General features: G+C 41.5%; 1 protein-coding gene across 1 annotated transcript in view; it reads left to right on the top strand.

Moving 5' to 3' along the window:
• The first annotated feature begins 3,386 nt into the window (after positions 1 to 3,386).
• LOC124217324 (klarsicht protein) overlaps positions 3,387 to 27,364 on the top strand; it is a 124,396-nt gene continuing 100,418 nt past the window's right edge. The window contains exons 1-9 of the mRNA XM_046622734.2: positions 3,387 to 3,417; positions 4,305 to 4,498; positions 12,739 to 13,058; positions 13,179 to 13,507; positions 16,869 to 16,995; positions 17,114 to 17,243; positions 17,346 to 17,510; positions 17,846 to 18,047; positions 19,510 to 19,634. Of these exons, the coding sequence (XP_046478690.1) occupies positions 3,387 to 3,417; positions 4,305 to 4,498; positions 12,739 to 13,058; positions 13,179 to 13,507; positions 16,869 to 16,995; positions 17,114 to 17,243; positions 17,346 to 17,510; positions 17,846 to 18,047; positions 19,510 to 19,634 (1,623 nt within the window). The remainder of the gene's footprint in view (positions 3,418 to 4,304; positions 4,499 to 12,738; positions 13,059 to 13,178; positions 13,508 to 16,868; positions 16,996 to 17,113; positions 17,244 to 17,345; positions 17,511 to 17,845; positions 18,048 to 19,509; positions 19,635 to 27,364) is intronic.

Genomic DNA, 27,364 nt, shown 5'->3' with positions numbered 1-27,364 from the left:
GAAAGGGGAAGAACAACTCAGGCATTTGAGTAATCTAATATTTTACTAAGAACATGATGCAGTGGCACGTGCTTTACCCAGCAAACTAACAATAAATACAGCTCAAAAAGTCATTTTACCGAAGCTCAGAATTTATGCTTAGTTTAAGTTTATGTGGGTGGATATATAATTATCACCACGTTGCGAGTCGGAGTTCACTTCCTGTGGTAAAAAACAAATTTAGAAGATCGACGACCCGATATGTGTGGGTTGCTTTCATTTACCGAATCGAGGGTGCGCAAGTGTGGAATTGTGCTGCAGCGTATCGATGAAGCCGAGCACAGAAACGGATTCACTCACACAGCTGAACCGTGGCCAATGATAAATTAGACCATAAACAAATTGAAAGATGGAAAGTAAGAAAGTATCTCCAATGGACTGCTGGATACAAAGCAGTAAGATCCCGACGTGTGTAACAGAGGATTCATGGAACAGCAGATTCCGTTCTCTAACGATGCGAAATAGTTCGCACCAATGATCTTTTTATGTTCCTTATTTTATGACGTCAATTTCGGCTTCGCTATTGATCGGGACCTTTGAAAAGATTTATTTACGCCATTTCCATTGTGCTTTCTACGGGCTAGTCTATACGAATTTCTCTGTATCATCGATTCGCCATCGAACAATTCAATTTACATTTGCCCTTATACGTTTTATTTGTGTCTTTCGGCTTTCACTCTTGCCGGAGATCACATCTTCCAGGGTACAGTAGTGTGTGTGGTATTTCACGGGCAATTTGTTCGAATCGCATGTATGTGAATTAATTCGTTTATCTCACCGAGGTTCTCTGGGATTCGTAGCTGTTGTTCGTGACTGGAATTATTCTCCTAGCGCAACTTGCAGAAAATGAGGCGGTAAGGTGTAGCAGATGTAGAAATTCATACGCAGATTTTTCAATTGTTGCTAGCAAAAGCTTGTTCAATCTTCATTGACGATCGTGTGAATGTCTCGTTCCGCCGATCATCGACGAGGTTCGATGTATCGTTACTACAAATACTTGTCAGAATTCTTTGGCTTACTCGCCACACCGTGCCTCGTGTATACATGACGTATAAATCCAATCGTACGTGTTACGAAACAGACTTGGACACTACGCCTTTACGACATCGGGTGCCATTGACATCAAGTACGTTCTGAAAGAGTAACACGCAATGCTAAGAATAGACGCCGCGTGCTTTCGTGCGTGAGAATATGCCTTCTCTGTTTGAAATCTCAAATCGTAAAGATCTATTCCCATCTTACCTTCGGTAAAAAAAAAAAGAGGTGGAAGCGTGTATTCACGTCTTTCAATTTCCTTCGGCAGTCGCACTTTCCTATCATCGAGTCATGCGATTTCCAGTAGGTATAACAAAGTGAATTTCGTCCTGACGTACAGTCCCTCTTCTTCTATCAACCGACTCGTCGCGTGAACAGAGCTTGTAAACCGGCTTGCTTTCTCGAACCATTGCAACTCCGGAGTTTGTCCCGTCGTCTGGTCTTCGCTCGTCTCACGGTAAAGAAATCTCTTGATGAACACCGTCCCTCCAGCGTTGATAAATCCGCTTTATTACGTCCCGCGTTGTTATTACCGCGTTACTGCTGCCGTCACGGTGCACGTATGCCTGCACTTTTATTCTTTGGGCACGTACGCGCGATGTGAGTAATTGTGACCACGGGTCAATTACTCGATTTGATTCAAGCCTTCCATCCGTTATGTTTCTCCCGTTTTACCCGCTGCACTGGTATCAATGGGCCGATCTCTGACGCTATCGATTATTAAGTACAAAGGACGTCGCTTTTTGAGAGATGTTGTTTCACTGCTGCAGGTTGCGGGATACAGGGTTCATTTACACAGACCATTTCACGACACGGTTCCTTTTCTCTCTTCTGCGCAAATTATACTCTTGCCAAGTTGAATTTTGCCCGAAATGTGAGTAGAATATCAGCGTTATCGGGACACGCGAAGGAGTTGCAGCTTGAGAGAACTTTATTCCCAACGCGTAGAGCTGACTTCTCGCTTCTCGACGGCGAGAGAGCGAAGAATACAAAGATAGAGAGAGAGAGAGAGAGAGAGAGAGAGAGAGAGGGAGTGAGAGAAAGAGGAACTTGATCGCGGGTGCTAAGCGGAGGAGGCTCAACGGGTCAAGTGATCCGCGAGGCTGAGGCAGCATGTTCAAATTCAACCGTCATTCGGCGCCGAGCCTACAGATATAATTTCTGCTACCTACTATTTAGGTGTGATAAGTGTGCGGAGAAAACTAGGAAAATAAATACGTCGTACTTATGAGCTCTGCACAGATTCTACAGCAGGCTTCCGTGTGTGTCGTGTGTGGATCGGTGATTGGTTAAAGAAGGGAAAAAGGTTGACGATGCAGAGGTGTACGAGTGATTAATCCCTCCCGGCGAATTCTCTGGTCTATCGATTAAGAAGCCTTCCGTATCTTGGTACGTTAACGATCTGTTCGTATAACTCCAGCTATGTAAATAAATTATACGTATATTTTTAATTAACGTTTAAATCGTGTAGAAGAAATATACCTGGCACTCGTCGTCGGTGAACGAGATGCGATGATTCAACATTCGTTTTTCCGGTGGCATACGTATACAGTGATTCATTTCGTAACAGGAATTACGTTGCTTGTTTTACGCACCGTGCGCATGTCGAGTCTAAGTGAGTGTTGAAATGAAAGAAAAAAATTCCACATAATTAAGTAATACAAAAAGTTCTGGTTTTCAGGTAGATGCACGTATTTTTAGTTAGTTATTCATTTTTTTTTTTTTTTACTCCTCGAAACGAGGAGGAATCTGCTAATCGAATGCGACTGATTTCGTGTTGCGTATACTACCAGAATTTCTTTGGACAGTGTATATAATACAATACGTTCCGTTGTCCTATGAATTTAATCTTTCAATTCGTTTCAAGTGGGCCTGATTGAGTTTGGTCCGTTAAAAATTGCCACGCGATGAAATCATTCACACAGCTTACGTCACCGTATGTGTGCCTATAGTTACACGGCCTAAGATCGGTGTTGAAGGCCAAATCATCATGTGACAGTATATTTAGTCTACAATTAGTTATAGACATTGGTTTTCGCAATGCGATCATTAGTCGACACTTTGGGAGGATTATGTATTTGTTAAACCGATCAGGGATTTTGATTAGGAAAAATTTTCACGCCGATGGAAAAATCTGTAGCCGTTCAGCGACAAGGTTTTTGAAAAAAGTACCTGAACGTCTCTACTGAATACAGATAACAGTTCTATTGGTTGAAGTGTTCGACCTTAGTCTCTGTAAAATTGTCGTCGATATTGTTCCTACGATTTCAATTCGCTGCACAAAATCTCTTTACATTACCAAAAATGCGAGCATGTCAAGGCACAATGCCGATGTTGACGAAGGTGCGTCATCGGGGGTGTTCGTGTCACGTGACACGTGACGGCTTCACGCATTCTCGTCGTATTTCTTCCGGTGCAGAAGCGTACAGAATAATAAAAAAAAAAAAAAAAAAGCAAGTTCTCCGCGAACGCTGCGAGCCTTTTTGTTATCTCCGTCTCTATTTATCCGAGGGTTGAAATTTATAGGAACGGCTTCGTCCCCGAGGGTGATAACATAATGTCACGAAAGGAGGCACGGCTGGCGTGCTTTTACCGCCCCGTGGCGAGCAACTGCAGCTACAGTTCCTGATGTCCTGCCGAAGCAATTATGATTTTTTCAAGGATCAAACAGTTTGTTTAATGGGCTGCACGGGCATGCAACGCAACGCGATATAGCTGGACGATAAAGCTTCGTTAACAGCTAAGTAATACCACATTATAGGTACTAGTCTATTACAATTTACGGCAATTTGCCGGCAAAATGTTTTTTTCTTTTCTTTCCACTCTCAACCTTGTTTCATACCCGCGGACATATCCGTTCAAGCTCAGCGAAGCTGCGGTATATCGATCGAAGAAAGCGGATCGACGAGATCGGAGATTGGTGTATGCGATAGCGGAACTATTACTTTAAGCCTTTCCTTGTAGATCGTTTCGCCGGGTATGGGGCACGTCTGGGATCATATTCGATACCGAAAAAAACTGCGGTCGTATTTTCTACCCATTGAACAGGACGCGTCTGATTTTTAATTTGAATAAATTAGCCCCTCCCACCACCTTTTTGCAACATACGCTAACTTTTTACGACAATTTTTTCTATCCTGATCGAAACTTGATCGTGGTCTTGAATCCGCGTCCTATTTCTTCAACTCGATCATCCAGTTTAATCTTCTTTCGAATTTCCAAATGTGTAGGGTCATGGTATCCTGTTATGAGAATCTATCAGCTGATGGTGTTTTGTGCAATCCAATTCGCTCAATTGCAAAAATCTCAGTTCAAACTTAGATACATAATGTGGGAAGCATTTGGAAATGTCGTCGACTTACTTCTTGTATCCGATTTCATGACTCTACGGCGTAGCGCTACCGTTAATTCTCACGGACCAAGAGTATACCATGAGTAGTTAGCCTTCCCGGGATGAAATACAGAAAAATAGTACGCACTCTGGCAGCCGGTACAGATTATAGCGGTACTGTCCACACCCGGTAGTTTCCACCTAAATCGCATCGCCTGCATTCTTATGTTGAACGAAAGCACACTTGACGCCTACGACCGCTGGCTAAATGAACGGCGAGGATGCCTTTCTTCGACTTTCTGAGTCGTTCGTTTTCCTCGGACGCCCACGAGGCAAACTTTTGGAGCTCGTCCCTTCGGATGTACGACGTTTTACACGCGATGTTTGTATTTGCATACACATAGTAATATGTATATGCATATGAGTCCGCGCACGAGCTGCAGAGATATCCTGATACGTATCATTAGTTTATCATTTAACTTCTTATGCACATTTATTATACCATATATTGCGAGATCGAATGGTGTTGCTAACGGTTTCTCATAACCACAATTGATGTGTATTTAGAAGCGGTTGTTTTTTTAACGAGCACATTGTCCGCTGGACTGTTGAAGCATGTGGGAAATTGTTTAACAGTATATGATTCGTTTGCTCTTACACTATAGCATTGATTAGGAGGACGATTAACGTACTGCGTTTTACGATGCAGTGGCATACCGTTCGAAAGTTTATCCGTCAATCAACCGCGAGTTTATTTCAAACCAGTTTTTTACTTCCATTCGTAATAAATTTCGAATTGCCAATTACAAATTCATTCTGCCGACCCGTTTCTCTGACATTCCATGCTTCGATTGGTTCGCTATATAAACCGTAGCATCTATCGATCAGTAGGTCATCCAAGGGATGCTGCGTCGAACAATCGAGTTACCTTAACTTTTTACCCGATCATAGAAAGTTCGTGTGCCTTTGTTGACTCAAAAAAAAAAAAAAAAAAATTAAATGTATTTGCATAGATGTAATTAGCACCCAATGAGCATCTAATTATACTATAACATACCCCCGGGCATTTTTGACATGGCTCTGCTAATACTATATCCACTTTTGGACTTTGGAATGTGTTTGAACGTCGCTTTGTTTATCTATGCATTTTTAATCCATGGCAGGGATTATTACGATGTTTCGAAAGCACACTGCTGTGCTATAATGCTTGCTATTATACGGTGTATGGTTAATGGTTTGCAACGCAAAGCTACGCGAATCAAAATCCTGATTGGTAAGCTTTATGTAAATTTCAGTTTTGATGTTGCTTTTTCATTTATTGATGATAAGGTATAGAGTTCGTTATCACGGCACTCGTAGAGGAGTTGTATACGATATTTGCACTGCTGAAAAACTGTCTTCTGGTACGTATGACGATCTGATGGCCTAGTTTAGTTTTTACACCGCGCTGCGGGGCAAAATTAGAATATAAGAGTAAAAAGGAAAATAAAACTATATCAACAATCCTTGCTCTCTCCTACTTAGAATTTATTTAGATCTTCTATTTCGCGTACAATTAATAATTTGAATTGCAAATTTGCAATGATTGCGGCTATTCGCCCGTGAAATAGCAGCAAGCTAGTGTTCCTTGGCAATTATTTCTTAATGTCAAGGCTTCCTAACACTCCAGGCTAGGATATCCAAAACAGATTAAATCGATACATAAGCCGATTAATAACTTTATAGTTCGTACCAAAATGCCCCGTAATTATCGACGACTTATTTCGCCACTTTATGAGTGAAGAACTTGAAGCCGTGATAGATGTAAAAACACAACAGAATATTAGAAAATTCGATGTACTTTAAGTGAAGCCCATAATCAGGTTATACGAGATGGTAACAATTTTTTTTAAACAAGTTTCTAAGCACTGAGACATGAACGGGTATATCCAGTGGTAAATGCTCACGTTTCTTCGGTAAACACTCCGCGCCAGTTTTTTTTTATTTTTTTTTTTTGCTTGGATAATCGTTAACCAGATCCGCGTTAAGACATAATTGTATAGTTTACGCTGTAAATCGTAGCTAAGATGGCATTATTCCATGTGCGTCGACTACAGAGCTAGTCGACCACGTAACGACAATTAATACGGAATAGGTGTTCCGTTAGAGATATCAGCTTCATATCTAATCTGTAGGCTCTTGATATTTCACCAGCAAAATTTTCCCCGCAGATTATAGTCGTTGGAGCGTTAGTTGCCAAAAAATAGCAAAGTGTATACAGTATTTTCCGCGTGTCAAGCAGCTTGATGTCTACCGGATATCTTCTCAAGTTGCGAATATCATTAATGTGTATTAAATTTTTTCCGCAAGTAATTAACAGTGCAAGCGTGAGTTTTTGTATCAGCAAAAATTATCGTGCAATGGTTATTAGCGTGTTCTGTCTGAAATATTGGATGGATATAAACTGCAATAAACTTACAACTAATTATACGGTGCGGGCGATTTTTAATTCTTGATTTTTCTGATCGGTGCTTATCATTTTTTTCGACAAGCCTGGGTATGTGAAATTATTAACACAAATATTTTTAACCTTAGTACAGCTTATGAATTGCATTGAATTCAGCCGCCTAGCTATTAATAAGATATATAGGCACTCTATAGTACACAGGAAGATCGTTGATAATGAGTCGAGTACAATCAGTGCCGTGTATTAGAATCACCTACTCGTGTCTTCGGTAAGTTGAAGTACGAAACATTTAATTGTCAATGACCTTATCAGTGGCTCTTTATTACTAAGCATCACATGGATCATCAAATTTATGACTTCATCATCGTTAAAATAATTGCAATCATTGTTCGAGTACTTTCATATTTTCTTATTTCTTAATTACCCTTCTTATTAGAGGATAACGAACCCGATTCTCGTACCGTTTGCTTGCCGCTGACTGCAACGTTTCCAAAACTTACCAAAGACGTATTAAGTACTTGTTGAGCAAAGTTTGAAGTTACAATTATCGCTATACATTCACTCTGGTAATGCTCTATGGATACGACACATTTTCAATTCACATTCAGTCGGGCTTTTATGTTACGCATTTTTGAGTTACAGACATTCATTACGTTTCAAGGCTATAGCTGAGATATGATATTGGTTTGCCGAAAGACGAGGATACATAGTGTAAAAATATGGAAAATTGAGTTGTCTCATCGAGCAACGTATGGAAGGAACAGTTTCGGTGTATGCTGAGTAGATATTACACGATTGCTGGTGTAAATTGAATTTAACGACCGTTAACCTTGCATGCCAAACTGCCCATCAATGTTTTCCGTGTTCAAACTTACTTAACCTAGTGTAAATGTGCATTGAGTACAACTTCTAACGCATATAAGTAGGTTGCCGTAATTGATGTTACCACGCCCCTGGTTGGACTTGAAATTATATTTATATCTGTCAAAACGTAAATTTTAAAGCGTTATTAGCCGATCATACCTCAAAAATCTAACGATTTTAAGAGCGAATTAAATTAATTCGCAAACCGTACCGTATCATAAAGTTCGGTGTATTAATCGTTAAAAAAATGACCAGCCAAATCCTTATTTGTCGATTATCGACCTTTGGGTACCACATATCTTATGTGTCGATTGTGAAATTTGATTTAGACTGGCGAAAGTTTGTATAATGAGAAGTAACAACGAGAATAAATTTTTGCGATACTTTTGGGGTTTATTTTGAGCGCGGGAAAGGGACGAGGCAGCTGAAGTATGTCTGCTATGGTTGGCGGGTCGACTTTTGTACTTCAAGATGTCTCTTTGGCCGCGCGCTTGTGTGTGTATGATGTTTTTTTCCATCTTTCTCACTCTCTCCATGTCGTAGGAACAGTCGCCGGAATTTCGGAGCACACGGAGTGACGAGAATAGCGCCCGCACTTCCTTTCAAATTTTTCCAACCACATTGTTTTTGGTCTGTTTGTGAAACGACGCCATAGCGCGTCGACGCCGGCGTCCCGCGACTCGATGATAGTCAGAGTCGTCTTGCATGCATGCGCACTGCAGCTTGAAGCCGCGCTCGTTGCTGCTGCAACGAAAGGACTGAATACTCAAAGTTTGTTAAACAAAGTACATTGCCGGTGCGAGACGCGGTTCACTTAACGTCGTTGCGCAATCCCAGAACCAGTCATCTGGAGTCTGTAATCCGTTAAAACAATTCCCCGTGTGCACTAAACGATAATATTACGAAACTAAATAGTTATTGAATAGTTCACAGCAGCATCCATTCATTATTTCATAAATTGATAAATTTTCACAACAATTTGTTCACCGTCCAAGAAGTATACGGCCATCGATTATACATGATATTCTTCCTTGTGTGAACTTTCGCTTGATTCGCCGTGAGATGTGGTGACATTTTTTTCATGGTAATTATCTATAAATATTCATCGTTTATCCGGACTTTTCGAAATCGTCTAACGGATCTGCGCGAGATATATTGACGCAACGTTATCTCTTCTCTCGTATAAGGTATATTGTACAATGCTGCGTATACATAATATAGTGATATGAGAAATGACGACATATAAATTCACGCACGCCGTCTCGAGATTTAGGTAGCGGTGAAAATACTTGAGTACACAGCTAATGACGATTTCAATTCACTACCAATGATTTCTCACTATTAACGAGTGATAATGACTCGGGGTAAGAGTTGTGCAACTAATTGGATCATGCGTGTCAGTAGTTCCAGTCAGTTTGAAATCAGACGAGGCGCGTCTTCTCCCTGGAATGTACAAATGCCGCTTACCTTTGCATGTACTGGTGCGATAACGTCACTCCTCGGAGAATATCGTGCTCTACACTTTACGGCCACGAGTAACGCGTTTCCGTAGCTTTTGTACGATAAGAGACGCGTGTGATGCACAAAATTCGTAGTAAAAAGAAATTTACTTGTACTTTGGTAATCTGAAGAAACGACACTGAAATTTCACGCTAGAAATAGTTTTATCCCTGTATCGATCGAGAGGCTATCGATTACAAGGGCACGCGCGCGAAGATCAGTGAAAACTGATTGAACATGGGTTATAGAAACGTGTGCGGTCTAATCGATTGATCGATTGAAATGGAAATAAAATACATAATATGCGAGTTGAAGAAAGAAAAAGAATAAGTAAAACGTAGTATTTAAATGGTGTATCGAGTTGAGCAACGGTGCGTCTAGAGCTAGAGCGTAAACAGCGTGAAACCCATCTGTAAATGTGTGGCAAAGTAAACAGTAGGCCTATGCCATAGGTAAACTAGTCCCGAGTCTTTGGTGCCTTGAGTCTTGAGGTGATTTTATATCTGAGGCGGGCGTATAAGAGGCAGTTCTTGGGTGCGCGCTTGTCGAGAGAGATCACATCTCTTTGTAACTACCAGCAGTGGATCTCGCCGTTTAATAGTTCATCAACAAAACTTTCTGCATCCAATAACTCTCCACGACCGGTTGATAAATTTTTCGCCTCTCATTTTCCGATTAGTAACTTACCAAGTTCACTCCATCGTTCGGTGATCGGTACAGGATTCGGTGGCCCGAAGCCAAACCTCTTCTCTCCGTCATCGGCGCGTCTTCATTTTACCGGCAGGTAGGAAAGTGTGTCGCTTTGATCATGGCGTCATACAACCGTTTGACCCTAAGCTTCGTTGGCGTATAATTTTGGAACTGTGCGCACATCGTTACATGCATACAACGTACACGTAGATACGCAAGTAGTAAACCTTTCGCGTAGTCCGGTATTACGGCTCAGTGTGTAACACCGCGTGTACGAATCGTTAGCTAGCCAAGGGTAAGCGGCAAACGGTGCGAGTTTACACGATGCGCCCGCGGGTTCAGTACCCCTGCAGCAAAGACACGTTGGCCTAGTATAGGAAAGGTGCAGCAGCAGCAGCAGCAGAAACAGCAGCTTACGGTGCTTAGCGTGTTCATTAAACAATCGGACCGCGTTCTCCGGCTCTTTCGTATCTCGGATAGGTTCGTACTACGTTCATGCATCGATATCCTTGAGTTTAGTGAGCTGGCGCACCGTCCATCGGTTCTCTCAAATTGTATATTATATACTAGCGCGTTGAACCTGCGCCACGCAGCGCGGCGGTCGTTGTCAGGTTAATTAACGACGAGATAAAGCCTTGATAATAATTAACGGACGTATCCTCGTAGCGTGGCTTACCCGAATCCCCGTGTGGGAGGAGCGGTGATGAACGAAGTAAAAAAAACCGGAAGGTATTAAGTTTTATTTATTCCGGATAACTATCAGGTTCACGTATGTGCCCGTGCAGTCCGATAGATAGAGCGCCTCGGCTAAAAATAAATCACGCACGTATAATGGTTGGGAAGTGATCTGGTACAGTAATGTCAGTCCATCGATACACGTAAGTGCGGGTAAAAGTATATAACCCACATCGCGCGCGGTTGCAAGCACCATTTGATATATGCGCGATTATTTATCCTGAGTGAAACGACGACGACGACGCCTCTCTTTACACCATGGCGAGAAATTGAGACATTTGTGTCGTAACATGTGGAATATATGTACATACATTCGTTTATACGTTGGTGGCGTTCTGGCGGTGACGCCAACCGTGTAAACAACCATACAAATAATACCCACCTGTATTTCTTGCCATGCACGTAGACCGCCATTCGGAATCGAACATACGAGGCCGTACTATAACCCATCTGATCACAAGTACACCGGGTCCTAACAAAGGACGTGTCGATTCTTGCCCAATGTCAAGTGAAGAGTGACGATTTTTGAGGACGATCGATTAAACTGTGAGGATACTGTCTAGTCTGTAGCACACGTGCAAAGTTCGATAATCGCACGCGCATTTTGTTCGCCTGTTCTGCATCGTCTGTGTTTAATGTAATATATATATATATATTACATCGAACGTCGTTACGTCGTGTTTGTACGTACCTAGAGAAGGCAGACGGAACTGCAGCAGGGCGATAGTGACGGTGGACATGCTAGGCCCAGCCCATTCCGATTAAATCATGAATTACAATGCGGTGAGTATAGTTTCCTAACTGGTCCTAAGAGGTGCTCTTTCCATTTTATCCTCCCCTCCACTTGCATGTAAACTTCCGTGGGCATATAGGCATATGCGTCACTGTTTACACAGGGGAAAAATATATCGTGAAAATAGACACCCAACTCACCTTACACCCCGGAAGCGGTGTACTGTACTTTGGCAAGTGCTGCTGCTGCTGCTGCTGCTGCTGCTCCTCCTCATTATCGTAACAAAATAAACACTGTTATACCGTCGTGCACTCTGGGGGAGGCACAATCATCGTCTGGAATTGAACTCCGAATTTCCATTGGGTTTAGTCATCGCTTTATTCGCCAAACTACCACGTGGCCACGTGGCATCTATCTCCGAGTACTTTCGGGTCTTCACTTCGATCGCTTCTTTCTAATTATCTACCCACACCTCATCGGCTTGTTATTCTGTTATACGGTTCTACTAATCCCTTGGCGGAGTGATGCAGAGTCTTAGATGATGGTATTTTTCGTGGTCTATTTTACACGCTTCGTAACTAAGGTGTTCAGCTCGTATGGAAAATTGGTAACATTGACATTTCTCACTCTGCAGTCGGTCCGACTCGCAGGAGTTGTGTTTCAATGTGTTGTTCGATCGATTTATTCTCGAATGCTGGACACGGGAAATGAACAGCAACTTTGGAGATTTATCGGTTTTCAACTGCAGTAGTTTGAACCCTGACTGTTTTATGAGAAACGCCCGCCTTCTCATCATACAGACTTGTTAATGGGTTCGGCATGTTCGAATTGTCGGAAATATTTAATAATGTAGTCGTATACAGGCACATATGTACATTAAATGGAAAAGCGGGTTCGACATAGCCGAGGGAGCAAGGCCGGGAGATGAAGAGACGAGGAGGTGTTGCTATTTCGACTGAATGCATCGTGGTATCTATTTACGGTCAGCAGCGGCGGCTGGAGACGAACGAGCGAAGTATGCGAGTTAAGACGAGGACATGTACCGTATAGCTGGTGCGAGAAATGCTGGATCTACGATTGCTTTATTTACAATCCCATAATAAAGCGTCTGTTTCTGGCCGCTGACTTGTCCACTGGCTCACCTAAATATAATCCTACCTACTCTCTCGCAATGCATTACTGCAGGCGCAATGCCCCGAAAAGACCCGGCAAACTTACTTGCAAGCCCACTTCCACCATTTACGACAGTCAAGTCGAGTCTGTGTCTGTCCCGCCTGTATCGTACTGTTTCGAAATCAAACATCACCGCCCGAGTAATCATCTGGTCCAACAATCGCTCGATAATGGTTTTCTTTTGTGTTTCAGGAAAGCACGGGAGCTCGTGCCGAGCGTTCCCGCGGAGTGACGGAGAGATGGCAAGACAACAGTAACGCCGCAAAACGGCGGCTTCACCTAATCCCAGACCCGCACCTTCGTTCGCAAGCTTTAACCCATCACCACCATCACCATCACCATCATCATCACCACCACCTCCTCAATCGTCACCATTCTCATCATCTGCAGCACCAGCAACGTCGGCATAATCAGCATAGATTGCAATCCCAGCACTCCCATTGGCCTGTCAACATTTCGCTGACACTGGTCCATCGACCTAACGAAGGCAGTACTGTTGAATCAAGATTTAGGTACGTTACTGTGATATGAATTTGGGACAGAAAGGGTTGTACCAAAGGGTCTCGAGCTCGAGACTCGGGCACGCTCGTTACAGCTGGCTTACAATCGTGTAACTTGAATGATCGCAGCAGCAAGCTAGTCAGGCGCGACAGGACGCACAATCGTCACCAGGGCAAGCCGTCTTGGTGTCGACGATGCGCCGAATCGACTACGGAGCGGAGAAACTGGCGTTCGAGTAACACTGGACTCCAGCCTCCATCTTCGTATTCCAAGTACCGAACGCGCGGAGCAACCTTAATCAAAAAGCTCGTCGACCCGTCACTTTCCTCTGACAAACCTGCTCCATCTTCGGCTAAAAAGTTGAAGAAGTTGCGACATCGGAACGGACCTTATTTGGACCCTGATCATCACTATCACTCCGACACGGTACTCGACGACACGATGTCGCCAGTAGGAGCCAGTGAGTATCATCCTGATTACAGTGCTCTTAGAATACATCACTGCTTTGACTTTGATGCCTTTTATTGGAATTGCTCGAAATTACGGGTCTGTAAATGAAGAGTGCAGTTCATTGTGTAGCCTACGAATATTTTATCGTCTCACTGCAGGCGTTCCTGAAGATATCATTAAATTATTCTTGGTCTTGGATTATAGAGTTGTCGGGATACGCTACGCAAAATGCAATTGGCGAATACTACCAGGCTTGATAAATCTTCCCCTCGATTATTAAGTGCGTTTAGGGACTGAGTTTACTCTGATTACGGAGCAACGATGACCTTTGCGATTGACTACTTGCATCATCGAAGCATATCCGCCAGGCATCAGTGACTTCCAGATTGCGTCTGGTACTTATTGCCTGTAGCTAGCTCGTTTGTCATTCGTGAATATTAATCCGGCGAATGGAGAAGATATAAATTTCTCCGTTTTTCATCATTTATCGAAAATTAAATGTTTCTTCATCTTGAGCCACCTGCGTCTGATAGTTAAAAATAAACGTGACAAATATGGATATTAATTATATCTGAGTGAGATTAAATATATGCTTTATTTGACTTCATGGCGGTGATATGTATTTTTAGAATCTCTCTGTAAGTATGTAACAGAAAGTATATAAACAGGGATGCGTTTCTATTCGTAAGCGTATAGCCTGACCGTTAGCCGTTTGAAGCTTTTTACAAAGCAATTAACTTCGCCTCATTTGTAGCGTGTATCAGCAGAGGTTGGTTCACGATGCATCCAGCTTCGATGTCGAGTTTTTCTGCCGTTTGTACAAATCGTTTTCTCAACTTTTTATTTGTGTCTGTTTACGAGACACAACATTGTTTTTTTTTTCAAATCTTTTGTGGAAATTCTTGTCGTAGTTATGAATCTGGACTCACGGTTGCTAATTATAAAATAGTAACTAGCGTCGTAATTCTCAATCTGGTAAAATTCGACCTCGTGTATGGTTATTTTTTCCAAGTACTTACAATACCGATATGTTGAATATCGCCAACCTCGTTTCTGTACCTGATACCTAATCTCTGTTGTGCCCTATCGCTTTCTGACTAACCTCTTGCGCGATTTGAAGCAAAACTTCGTGAGCCACAAGTCTCACGTTTTCTTTGTTGGTACTGTGAACAGGATTGCTAATTTAGAAAAATCAACGGGTGTGATGTTTCATTTGTTACAGAGATAAAAACAAAATCGTACAGATAAAGGTTGCAGAATCTCTCGACAGATTCCGTGCTGGGTTGTGTAATACTCGCGCGACGTCTTGGTAATCGAAAATTTACCGTCGTTGTTAATCTTATGGTTACGCCCGTGGGAACTTACAGGTTAACAGACGTCGCGAGGCTTCGATACCTCGGTGTTCTTGCCAACTTCTTTTACCCAATATATCTTATAATGCCGGGTTGAGAAAAGGGCCTCTCTCTCCGTATCTTCGACTTCTTCGTCCTCTCCATCTCCTGCATCTCTTATTCTTCTTTCATTCATCGATGAGCAACTCGAGCAGCACGCGTTCGCCTTGTGTTGAAATATAATCGTTGTTCATTGTTCTGGAACAAACGATTCGACCCATTGGATGGATTGATGCCGAACACAAACAAATACGATACTTCATCCGTTCACTTCGAAAGTTCACATCTCGCCACACGAGTACATGTTTTTACTAATTGAACTGATCTTGACGAGGTTTTAAGTAATTCGCGCAAACGACCTACACATCGGATTTAAATACCCGATGGATCTACGTCCCATTTTTGCTACAGCGTTCATTAGCGTTGCAATTCACTATAATTCATTAGTAAGTTGGAATTTGCGTATCAAAATTTTTTTGAAAGGCTTACGAGTAATCGTCTTTTGACTTTGCCATTCTGCAGCTGTAACGCTCGACTACAAGTGGTTACCAAGCTTACCGAATCTCACGGAAACTGGATTAGTGATTTATGAATTATCGACTTGACAGGGTATCCAGTTTCCACATGCCGAGATTGAGTTGCATAACCAACGGAGAGTAGAAGTGTCGATGTAACTAATAGCCGGCGGCTTTAACGAATGGATTCAATTCCTTGCAGAGAGTGTAAATTTGACCGACTCTACAAGAATCTGCACGTACGCGGGTCATATGTTGGCAGTTATCGAGGAACTGTGCTGTTCGCGTTGGATAATAATTTCAGCGTTAACTGCACTGATTTTCAGTTACCGACATTTGAGGTCAAGCGCCGTGCTATCGCACGGTCATCCAGAAGGGAGATAGATTTTAGAAACTCATATCAGATGGACTTATTGCTAAGTAGGCTGAGAATTGTATCTTTTGTTCGCTTCAATATGCAGACGTTCATAAACCCGCGCCGAGTTGAAACTTTCAAGGATGAGAGATCATGACAAATTACAAAGGGAATTTTTCATAAATAAACATCGTCATTCCAGTATATTCTTGAGCACCTCTTCTATTTTTGACCAAACGAGGAAGTAGTTTCAACTGAATAAGGTTGTGTCTAATTATTCTCGAATCGAATTAACAATTGTATTATTTTCAAATCCTTCTTACTCGCATAGACAGTCATTATAAGTATAAAGATTTTCGAATTTTATCGTCACCCCGTTTGTGACGAAGTTTCACCGCACTTATACTCGGGATTCAATCTCTGTAGTCGCGAATTAAGCAAGCCTATAATCAGGTTGCTAATCCGTTGGCCGATCGTTGTACAATTAATATCTCTAAGCACCGGTGAGTCGATGATTGCTTTGCAAATCTATATGCTTTAAGTATTATTATTAAACTCGGTGAATTATACACTGCAGAAGAGAGCGTGGACACATGAATTATATACACGTGTGTGCGTGTTATATGCTTGCCCATTCTACGCAGTAATTATATCAGAACATCATTTCCACGCTTGTGTAATTCACTTTATATGCATATTGCAAACATATTGGTATACGTTTCCACCACGTTTTGAAAGTAAAGACTATGTAAAAGGATTTTAATAACATTTAAAAAAAAGTGTTTTAGAATGGTGCTTGCTATGGTTGGCTAGTCTATAATGCAAGAACAACATTGTTCTGAATATTATGAAGAAGTGTGCATAACTACTTTGTATCTTGTTAAGGGGAACTTGTGAGTTACCCTGTTCGGTGAGTCGCGATAAAACAGCATTGTTTCGTGCACTTGCCTTGTTATCTTGACGATACGTGCACATTCTGCAAACGACGCGGTTTACAAACCGCTCTACGTGGCAAACTAAGCACCATCACCGTATCCATTTTACGGAAAATGTCAATTCTTGATTCAACCCGTATGCATGGAGTGTTTATATTATGCCTTCGGTTCACAGGTTTCTTAACATCCATGAAAATGAGTTTTTCGTTGTCTTCGCTGCAGCCTTCTAGCGGAAGTCTAGAAAGTCCTGAGCATGTGAGGATTCGAACTGACCGTCCTTATAACAGCCTTACCAAAAAAAGGTAACTGGCACATGAATTGAGACGCCGATTAGCTCATAACTTGAAATGTACTGTTATAAAATAAAAGGTTCATTATACTCCGTGTTCTAATTTCATGCGCTTTTGTCGGAATTCTTAGGAAGGATCCCGAGCAGGAACAGTGGCGTCGTTCTTGGGGAAGCCGAGATGAGAACAAGGATGATTTCTGGGCAGCTATACAGTCAAATTATAATTACATAATGGATACGAATCTTATCGACAGTTGCAAGGTAAGATGACACAACTTTCCGTACAAATAAACATTGGAAACAATTCGATCACCATCGTCACGATAACTACACGTGTACGTTCGTTTTCTATTTCATTTACAGGAAGCAAACGGAGAACTTGCTTGGGACGAGGGTGATGTGTCGACTCTTTCATGGGGTCTGAAGGAGCTGAGTGGACAATTCTCAGAATTGTATGCGTGGCTGGGAGCTATTCAGGAGATGGTCTACTCCAAGGAGGAGAACGTTCTGGACAAAAGTCTGCGCGCGGTAAGTTCTTTTGATGGCGGAGGAACGGCACGTATGTCGGAACTTAGGGACTAATCATTTCTTAATTACCTGTAAAGGAGAAGATAAAATAAAATAAACGAATCGAATCTCGACTTACGTTCATCCTATGTTCGAAGCGAAAATAGCTACTCATTCACTCCTCGTTCTTGGTCCAGAGTCGGCTTCATTGGTTTTTTCTTCCCAGTTGCGATATTGCTAAAAAAAAAAATATAATGCAATAAGAACTGTGACGTGATGAATGGAGCAAAACTGGTTTCGTTAACGACTATACGCCTTCCTGTGTACTGGAATAACATTCCGATATATATTGGCAGGCTCACACCGAGGAGCTGCGACGCAAGGCGTACAGAAGAAGATTGTTCAACGAACAAGCGGGAAAACTGGTAGCCAGAGCTCCAACATTGAGGGATGAAGTTGCCTGGCGTGTTGATCATCTCAACACCAAATGGGAACTGGTTGAGCAGATCATGGCACCAGGGGAACAATCTATTTCTGACGAACAGGATGTTTCTGCAGGTGAGACAAAGATTTTGATATATTCCGAATGATTTCCAGCGAAAGCTGAATCAGGTTGGCATACTGGGAATATTCGTGTCGTTCACAAATCAATTCAACGAAATCCATCAAGTTACAGATAGATGATGGGTAACTGTTAATATCGAATTTCAGAGTTGAATGTGAAGCTATAAAGATTGTTTATACGGTTTAAATTGATAACAAGTTGGAGTTTTCGAACTCGTCACACAGCATGGGTTCAAAGCTAATTTACTCGTTCAAATTAGTTTCTTGGTAAAATATCGTCCACGATATATCATAATACACGATATCCTAAGGAAATGGAATAGCAGAGCCTCAGGGGAACGTACAAAATTGCTTTTCCGTCACACACAAGCCACAATTCCAGTTCGTTAGCACTTCTTTCGGCTGATATATAGTGAGTAAACCTTGTAAATAGTTGACCAAATGTCCCATTCCAGTTCCATTCACGACGTTAAAAACGGTATTGTAGACAACGGAGTTTAATACATACATAGTACGAAACCTGCGATATCGACAGTGTGGGTTTCTAGATTCCATTATTATCAGCACCGGACAAACTAGTTCCAATTCCTACGTTACCATTCGCTGGAAAAAACGTTCTACCTCTATACGATACAACCATTTGGATAAACAAATTATCAGTACAACATTATCATCTGACATCATTGTGCTACCTTCCTCGATTGTGAATAATTTATCCAGCGAACATTTTTGTGTAGCAACTTTGTTCGTTTTCCGTTAAGTTCAAATTTTTTTTTTACCATTCTTTAAATGATTTTACGTCATCAGGTTTTCTTTGTTTTCATTTCTCTTTCATTAAATGACTGGAAAGAATGATGATAGAATTCAGTTGAATACGATGACGGAGGTTGAAGAGAAATAATTTTTGCCGTTGTTGATCTGAAATCGGTAGACATTATCTCATCCTCGTTGAAAAGATCTACATAATTAATAATTGTACTAAATGTTTGAGCAAACAAGTTGAAAAATTTCGTTTCAGCCGCAGCTTATCTCTACCCTGTCAAATATACCTAATTTCATCCGTCATCAGTCACAGGTGTCGAGTGAACTGGTAATACTAGCTCAATAAACTTTGTCAATCTTTGCAGGATATACCGGCAAATTGGCCATTTGACTAGTAATTCTATGTATCTGTACATGATATCAAAATGAAATTTCAAAATCGTTCGATGACGAAGTTGTCAATTACAGCAATTTTTTATTCATTCTTGTGTTATTTTCAATTGTTGGCTCTTCGGCAGGGTGAAAGTAGAGTAACACCTTCGTTCCCACACTCAGATGATTCGAAACATTTTATAAAGCACACAATTTCAATGCCTAGTTTATAATCGGTTGTTGAAAGAATATCACCAACTAATTCGACTAATCAGCGTGTATTATTGGCCAAATTCATGCTAAATTTGTTGGAACCTTGCAGACTTGGAGCACGAGGTCAAGTGCCTGAGGAAGTGGCTCCGTGAGATGGAATCTCGATTGCAGCCTCTGAGTTTCCGTGTAGATTGGAGCAGAGCCGAACTGGAGGAGAAAGCGATGGAGCACATGGTGAGTCAGCCGTATATAAGTTCGCGTGCGTCGTTATAACTTTGGATAGAATTATTTACCCGAATTATTGTTCGGATCGCGCGACTGGATCGGCTTTCCGTGCAATTCGATCGTATGTTGTTTTCAATTGATTGTGCAACCGTATAGTTGATTTTCCGCCACCTGGAAATGGACAGAGCGAGATAAACGGAGAAAGATATTTATAAACTTGCGGATGAATTGCGATCAAGGCTATTTTTTTTGCAACCCGATTCCGTATTGTAAGATCTGGGGATTTCCTAAAGCTGTTATATGACTGCTCTTGCGGACTTCTGGTAACTGATTATCTCCTCTTTTATTGCCGCGCCTTGATCACCATCTATTGTCAGACTGGATCGATTGATCGGGCACGATTCACCATCGAGTGATTCAGAATCTGTTAATCAAATCGATGATCCATCCACTTTCGACAAAATTTGCATTTACATGCTTTTATCCCGATACATGCATGCATAACTCGACCTGTAGCTAATCGGATCGATTTCCCGTCGTTCTACATGTATCGTCTATGTCTGTTTACACGCCTACCCGTTACGCAACAATGGAGGCTGTCGCGGGAGAAAAGATCAACTCGAACAAATTAGTGTAGAGCCAAAATACGCCGCGAGCAGAATACTTTGAGTTTAAAAATTTGTTTGATGATCCAAATTGAAAAGGCGGCAAGTTAAACTCAGGTTTTCTCTTGTCTTGTTTCTCTTCTCTTCTCTGGTTTGTGCTTGTCTGTGGGTCGCTTTTAGTCGTTACGCATACACGACGAGTGTGCGATGCTTTCGTTGGCCCGCGCAACTTCCGGTTGACCCAAGTTAAGCCCCAGCCTGCAGGGATAAGCCGCGTTCCGCAAGATTAATCAAGCCGGTGAAGCAGGAAGAAGATTGGACCGTTTCTATTATCTCTAATGCACGCCGCGTAGGCGAGAATGTTTATCGTTGTCCTAAATTCCACTCGTCTATATAACACGCGATCGTTCGTAATTTTGACTAAAATATGAGTTCCCGTCAAGCTCGAATTTTCGAGATGTTTCCGAGTTTTCCCAATCCCTCTCTAAATCTGGTGAAAAATGAATCTGAATATATATATATAAACTTTGCGCAAGTTGGTATAATGGGATCTTTAAGTACATGTCGTTATAACTTTGTTGAAATCAGTATACATATTATAGTGGAATAAAATTGAACGACATTTTTTCGTCGAAGAAAAGAAAAGGAACTGCGGACCACGGTTAAACAGGCCGGCCAGAGTGAACTTTCTTGTGTCTGCACGGTATCGTACCTGACGTAAGTCTCTCTATGTTAATAAGCGTAACATTAATTAACGTATAGTTTATAATAATCGTTGGCAGCAGATATAATTCCGTGTTCGTATCGCGTTTACCCAGACTGTTAGCGCTTTGAATTTATTAACAAAAACAATTACGCTCGCGGTCATGCCGCGTAGCTTTCGTCGAGAGTGAAATTTTACCGTCGGAAATGAGTAAATGGCTTTTGTAGGTACGTTAATATAATTATACTGTTATACAAGAGTAATTAAACTACAATTAAAAGATACTAAACCTATCGCAATTTTTATTATTTCACACGACAATGATAATTCGTTGACGGAACGACGTGAATCATTCCACTTAATGTGAATCATATTGCAATACGGATAATGTCAGAGGTATTTTGTGATATGATTCCTCATAAAAATACCGTGACAATCTGTTACGATCATAGAAACCAGCCATTTTGTTTCATAAATATGTAACACCTCGAATTGATTTTGGGTCTAGATATCAGCGATTGAAGTCTCGTAAGTCATAAATTTAAAACAATCATATCAACCACAACCCATGGTTGCCTAATCAATATGAAATACCGCGGATCCGAGCGAAGAAGATTCAAAATTTTCGATATCTTTCGGCTAATTTCATTTATGTAAAACAATTCGACGGCACAACGTAATTAAATCATCCATGATTCGTGCACCGTGCATTCCAGGAGCATGGAATACCCTTTTAAAAGACACGTGTCTATCGCAAGTGCGTTGCACCTTTGAAGAGGGATGGTAAATATACCTTTATTCAGTAGAAAGCGGTCGAAAGTAGCTGGGAAAATGTCCATCGGTGTCAGCCGGCAACAAATCAGCGTGTCAGATGTGAACTTTGCTGGCCCTAAACGGTTGTCAGAAGTCTGCAGCAGGACTCCGCTGAAATCCGATGACAGGATAGGCAGTGGAGCCATGTAAGGAATCCCTATGGCCTATAGCGAAACTATCGAACAACGCGATTCCGTTTTCAACTGTCCCGAGCTCCGCGACAAATTCACATTCAGGACTTTCCCCGGGGTTCGAGGGCAACGAAGACGATGTCGCCGTGGAATACACTGATTGTGACACATTGCAGCGAGCTGAAATCAATCGCACTTGCGTTACTCTCTGTGTCCGGCTGATCGCGGTATCGTGGAACGAATTCATGCGTCTCGGGGGAAAAGTTTGCAGGCTCTTTGAGAATGAGATTCGCGCGAGATCGTTATGATCTACGAGGAGAAATTTGAGGGACTTTAAGCGAGCTAATTTCCGTTTGCTGTGGTATACATTGCGGTTACCTACACACATCCAGTGCCGTACGTGAAACGACCGAATTGTAACTAATTATCAGCGAGTCATCGAGCCAGGCGTGTTCCTGTAATTAACTTAATTTTCAGCTGCACACGTGTAGTCGTAAATCTACTATCGGCAGAGGCCTGAAGCAGGCTCGTATCCCATGGGGGTTGAATATTCTCGCCGGTACGAAGCAATGAAATTTAACAACTCTTCTCTCCGTTATAATAAAATAGAACACACGCGGTGTTTTTTGTGGATAATAGAGAGAAGGATGGAGACTTTAGCCAAATTAGAAACTTGATTATATCCAGCTTTAAAATGTTTCTTTTCACAAACTGCTCAGGCAATTGAAACCGCGCACATGCACGAGTCTAATTCCAATATACCTGTATGTTGAAGCGTTAAACGATGTTTATCGAGTGGGCAGAGCGAACAGCGCCTTCTAACATGTTTCCGAATGCCAATCTCGAATCTACACGTGAAGTTAATCGGTGAAAATTTATTTCACCGTATATTCTGCAAGTGGCACGAGCCGCTATGAACGCGATTTATAAAGTCGCTCAAATCGTGCCGCTGCATAGCAGTGTACATGTATATCCGAGAGAAGGTGATTTTTTTCTCCCTGATTTATACATATATTTATTTGCCGATACACACATTTGAATGTATTGCCGGAAATTTTTGAGAGGCGTTATGTAGATCGCATTTTAATTAATGCCGGACAGTTTTCACAGTCATTTATTTCAGTTTCAACGTACAGACGGCGTGTAACCGCCATAACGAGACTCGGATTTTCCCGGAAATGAATTAATTAATGGACAGATGCAGGTGAAAAAATTATACACATTATATATAAGTATGAAATAAAACGGTTAATCAGTTAATCGGGCCGGGTTTCCCTTTAATTGTTTCATACACCTATGCCTTACAGATCTGGTAAAGGAAAGTTTTCGGTGCACAGGGGGTGTTTTTTATTTTCTTTTCCGTTTCCTGGTTCACCGCGGATCGTTGTGGCTTTGTTGTAGAAAATAATTTTGGCAGTAAACGAGAAGCAACGGTATTCTCACAACATTGATCAGAAGTTACCTTCACGTACACCTAAAGGATCGATTCTCGCTATTCAGCGCGAGAAAGCAATCAAATTTTTTGTCCAATACCGGATCTCTAATGTTTTGCGTTGACGTTGTATTATATGTGTAACTGTACTAGCTCACACGAAGTTTGTAAGACAATCCTCACCCACTTAACGCCCTGAGAACTGATGTCGACTATAAGAATTAGGCTTCGGGATGGACCACGCGTTGCACGCGAAACTAGACCGTTTCCGCGTCTGATCTGTATATAATATTATATATTAGCCAATTTGCGCTGCAGCTCCCGGCTATACCCACAACAAATCCCCGTACAGTGAGAGTAAAACCGGTAAAACTATCGCTTTCTGATTGTTTCAGGATAATCGCGGGTTGAACGATCAATTATATGGAAGCTAAAGGGTATAACTTAAACCACAGTATTTGTACAGCTGCTGGTCGAGTCATGTCATTTTCTTCTTCTTGGAAGAGAACTATCATTTGAATTTTTCGATGAACGAATGCATTCCATAAAAACAAGCTCTACAGATTAAGGTATAATTACCGGGTTCAATAGCAAAATAGTAATTTTATACAAATACTAAATCAGCTCGCATTTTTGCACCAAGAGTTTTGCAAAAAAATATTTCTCATGGTGCTTCTCTCGTCAGAATAAATCGTGTAACGGATTAAACGTACTGCGCATCCCACCTGAATAGTAAATTCATCGCCGTAGAGCGATCCCGGGAGTTTGCTTTCCTGAATGCAATTTATCGCGCGAACCGTTTCGTTTGTACATATAAGGGAAGGCAGAGATACTTCGCGACAGTATATAAAAGCTGCACGAAGATGTACAGCCGATATTAGACGAATTATGTGCAGACTGAGAAAACGAGAAGCGAGGAAACGATTGGCTGATATAATTTTTCATCTTGAAGAATTGTAGGCAACTGTTTCTTTAGACTAATTGTAGATTATCGTCATCATTTACCTTTACTGGCCAAGGATCGTGTGTGTTATAAGATTCCTGCGTGCGGATATTCAGGATATAGATTCCTCTGGTTTTCGATCAGTTAGCCTTGTATGAAATTCTCGCCGCAGTGTTGCTCGAATAACGGTGCAGCTTTTTCCACATCTTTGTTGGAAGATCGATGCGAAATATTTCATATAAACTACGTATACACGGTACGTTAACAAACAATCTTTCAACAATTGCCGACTATTTTACAATAGGTAAACGTGCCTCCGAAAATAATTAAATAACGCTGTATTCTAAATTGATTACATTCACACATTGATTGCAAAAACTGAAGCTAATTTTGTGAGTTTCCATTTACTCGGGTCAATTCTCTCGACGATTTCTATTCGTGTTTTTGATCATCTTCGTACCTCCTTTTAATTACTTCTCGAACGTGAACAGTTTCTTTTTTTCTCACAATCAGCAATATCGGTCAAACGATCCATTCGACGATATATAAATGTCTCGTATAGTTTGAAAACAAATTTACGCTATTACATAATCCATGCCATGCGTAACGTTTCATATGAAATGCTCGAGAATTTGAATATTTGGGGATTCGAAACGCGTATAGAAGAGGCAGGTAAAGATCGGTTGCGGTAAGTAATATCACCTGGGTGAGATGGAAGTGGTTTAGTGACCGACGATTTCGTAGATCGAGATTATAACTTATCGTGTTTCAACGTTGAGAGGTTAAATAAAACGTAGGTATCTAGGAAGGATTTGGTTCTCGTGGGTACCTATTAAAGCCGTGGGTACACTAGGAGAAGGAGCCGCGGCGACTGATGTACGTTCGGTTTTTAATGACCGCAATGATATTTGAGATGAAGCCGCAACTGTCTAATTACGTTTCGTAAGTCGCCGAATTCGACGTTCTCCGGTTTAACCTACCTCGAAGAACGGACCGCTAATTCCATCCGACAAGTACACCACCAAACATATCTCTCGTATCCGTCGTCGAATAAACCGGGGTCTAATTAATTAACTCAACCGGAGATTTCGTTCTTTCAGATCTCATATTTCCAATTTATATGCGCCTTCGCGTTTCTATGTCGAGGTTGTTACCAAAATACGAGATGACCAATATTATTCGATTGTTGTGTATCAAATACCGTATGTCGGGGTTTGTAGGTTACACACAGAATTTCCAACTTAGTTAATAATATACCACGGAGAAACGTAATTGCATCCAAAACCTTGGAAATAAGGCACTTTTTAATTTCAAGAACCCTAATTGCAGCAAATCATCAACAATTAGGAGTAACGCTGCGTGCCTTGCCTTCCGCGACACGAACTCATGGCCAAGGATAGCCTACGCAGATATATTATTCATTAGTTATCCTCCACGTATGCTGCAGGGTGAATGGCAACGTATGATTTAATTAGAAAGTATCAGCCGTTAGCGGAAGTTTTTCATACCGTCACGACTCACGTGTGCAAACGTAACATCATCATGCTACATCATAACGATGCTGCGAAAAATTCGACGTTAATCAGCTGCCAACCGGTAACATTATATCTCTTTCTCTCTTGAAGTCGGTCTATTATAATCGATAGTGTTCACGGTGTGTACGTACTTGTATGTTTACCGAGGAAAAAATTAATTAAATTTTCAAAGGATTTTATAGCTACTGACCTGTAAATTAAATCATAAATTGATGCTGTAATAATCGAAACGGTTCTACATTTTTCGATTCGAGTGAGTGAGTTAATAACGTTGTAGGAATCAAAACGTTGAGGTAGTAATTAAGGTCTTCGGTAATACTTTATCGATCAACACCTGTGCCATGCCCTAAACTCGATCGATGCAATTGCAGAACCTAAGTTCCACGGCGAGAGGAAAAAATTTTTATGTGGCTTCCGCTCGCGCCCGGACAAACGCGTGCCCTTCAGCCGAATGCTGGTATCAATCCGTCATCGAGTCGTCGTTAGCTAGCTCGTGGAGGAAGCATTACTAATGCCTATACGACCACCGTGACCGCCATCACGGCCACTACCGGTCGTATAGGACCTACCGTAATGCCAGTCGTGCGTTTTCTAATCCCGGAATTTTAGGCCCTGATGCACTCCGTGTAGGCAGCGGTGCACATATCCGCATATTCTCAAACGCGAACCCGAAATAACCTGAAAAGTCAAGTTTAAAAAGAAACGAAGAAGTTTTTCTTTCCGTCGAAGTTTAGCTTGTCGGCCGCCTGTGTCGGGTACAAAGAAACTAGACACTGAGGACGTAAATATGGGTATAAATATAGAAACGACACGAGGGAGGAGAGGCGCCGTTGAAGAAAGACCGACACGCTGCACTAGGATCAACGGTCATTGCTGTTTCTCGCGGTCTCTTTTACTCGTCCCAGAACTTGCCCCACCGCTCTATCTTATAGCTTTATGCACCGCATACAGGTGCAGCTTATCTCTGCATCATATTTCCCATCCTGGTATAATGGAACTTTACAGGTGTATCATAAACGAGGTGCGACTAAATCGTGTAAAAACATGTTCGATTCAACGAATCGTTGTTAGGTATACTATACTTGGAAGGAGGAACTAGTTTAAAAACTGAAAATTGGTCATCTGTCTATCGAGGCCATTTGTGAGATTCATTGCTGTGGATTGAATGATTTCAAGCCTATTGTATGTGGATTCAAAAGAATACTTGGGCTAATTCATAAAAAAAAACAAGGTTTTTGACGAACTGTATCTTCTTCACTCACAAACCGTAAGCTCGCCATGAAATCTTTCTTTTCATTCAATAATATAAAAGTTTGTTTTCATAGACGTAGACGTATTAAGGTACACTTGACAGTCAGTCTTCTCAAACCTCTGAAATTGAAACGACAAATGGTTCATTTCGAAAGTGGTTTTATGGAAGAAGGGTCTTTCACGGGTACCTCGTCTTTTATTGTTTCGTCGTACGCCTGCATTCTTGATTATCAAGCGAATTATTCATTAGTCCAGTGCGAACAAGGTATTTCATTCCCTTCAACCGTCACATTGGCCTGAGTTCCACCAGTCTCGTTAGGGGCTGT

This window comes from Neodiprion pinetum, chromosome 4, assembly GCF_021155775.2.
Source record: "Neodiprion pinetum isolate iyNeoPine1 chromosome 4, iyNeoPine1.2, whole genome shotgun sequence".
Classification (NCBI taxonomy): domain Eukaryota; kingdom Metazoa; phylum Arthropoda; class Insecta; order Hymenoptera; family Diprionidae; genus Neodiprion; species Neodiprion pinetum.
The sequence above is the reverse complement of the archived record's forward strand: the minus strand, read 5'-3'. Positions and strand labels throughout refer to the sequence as shown.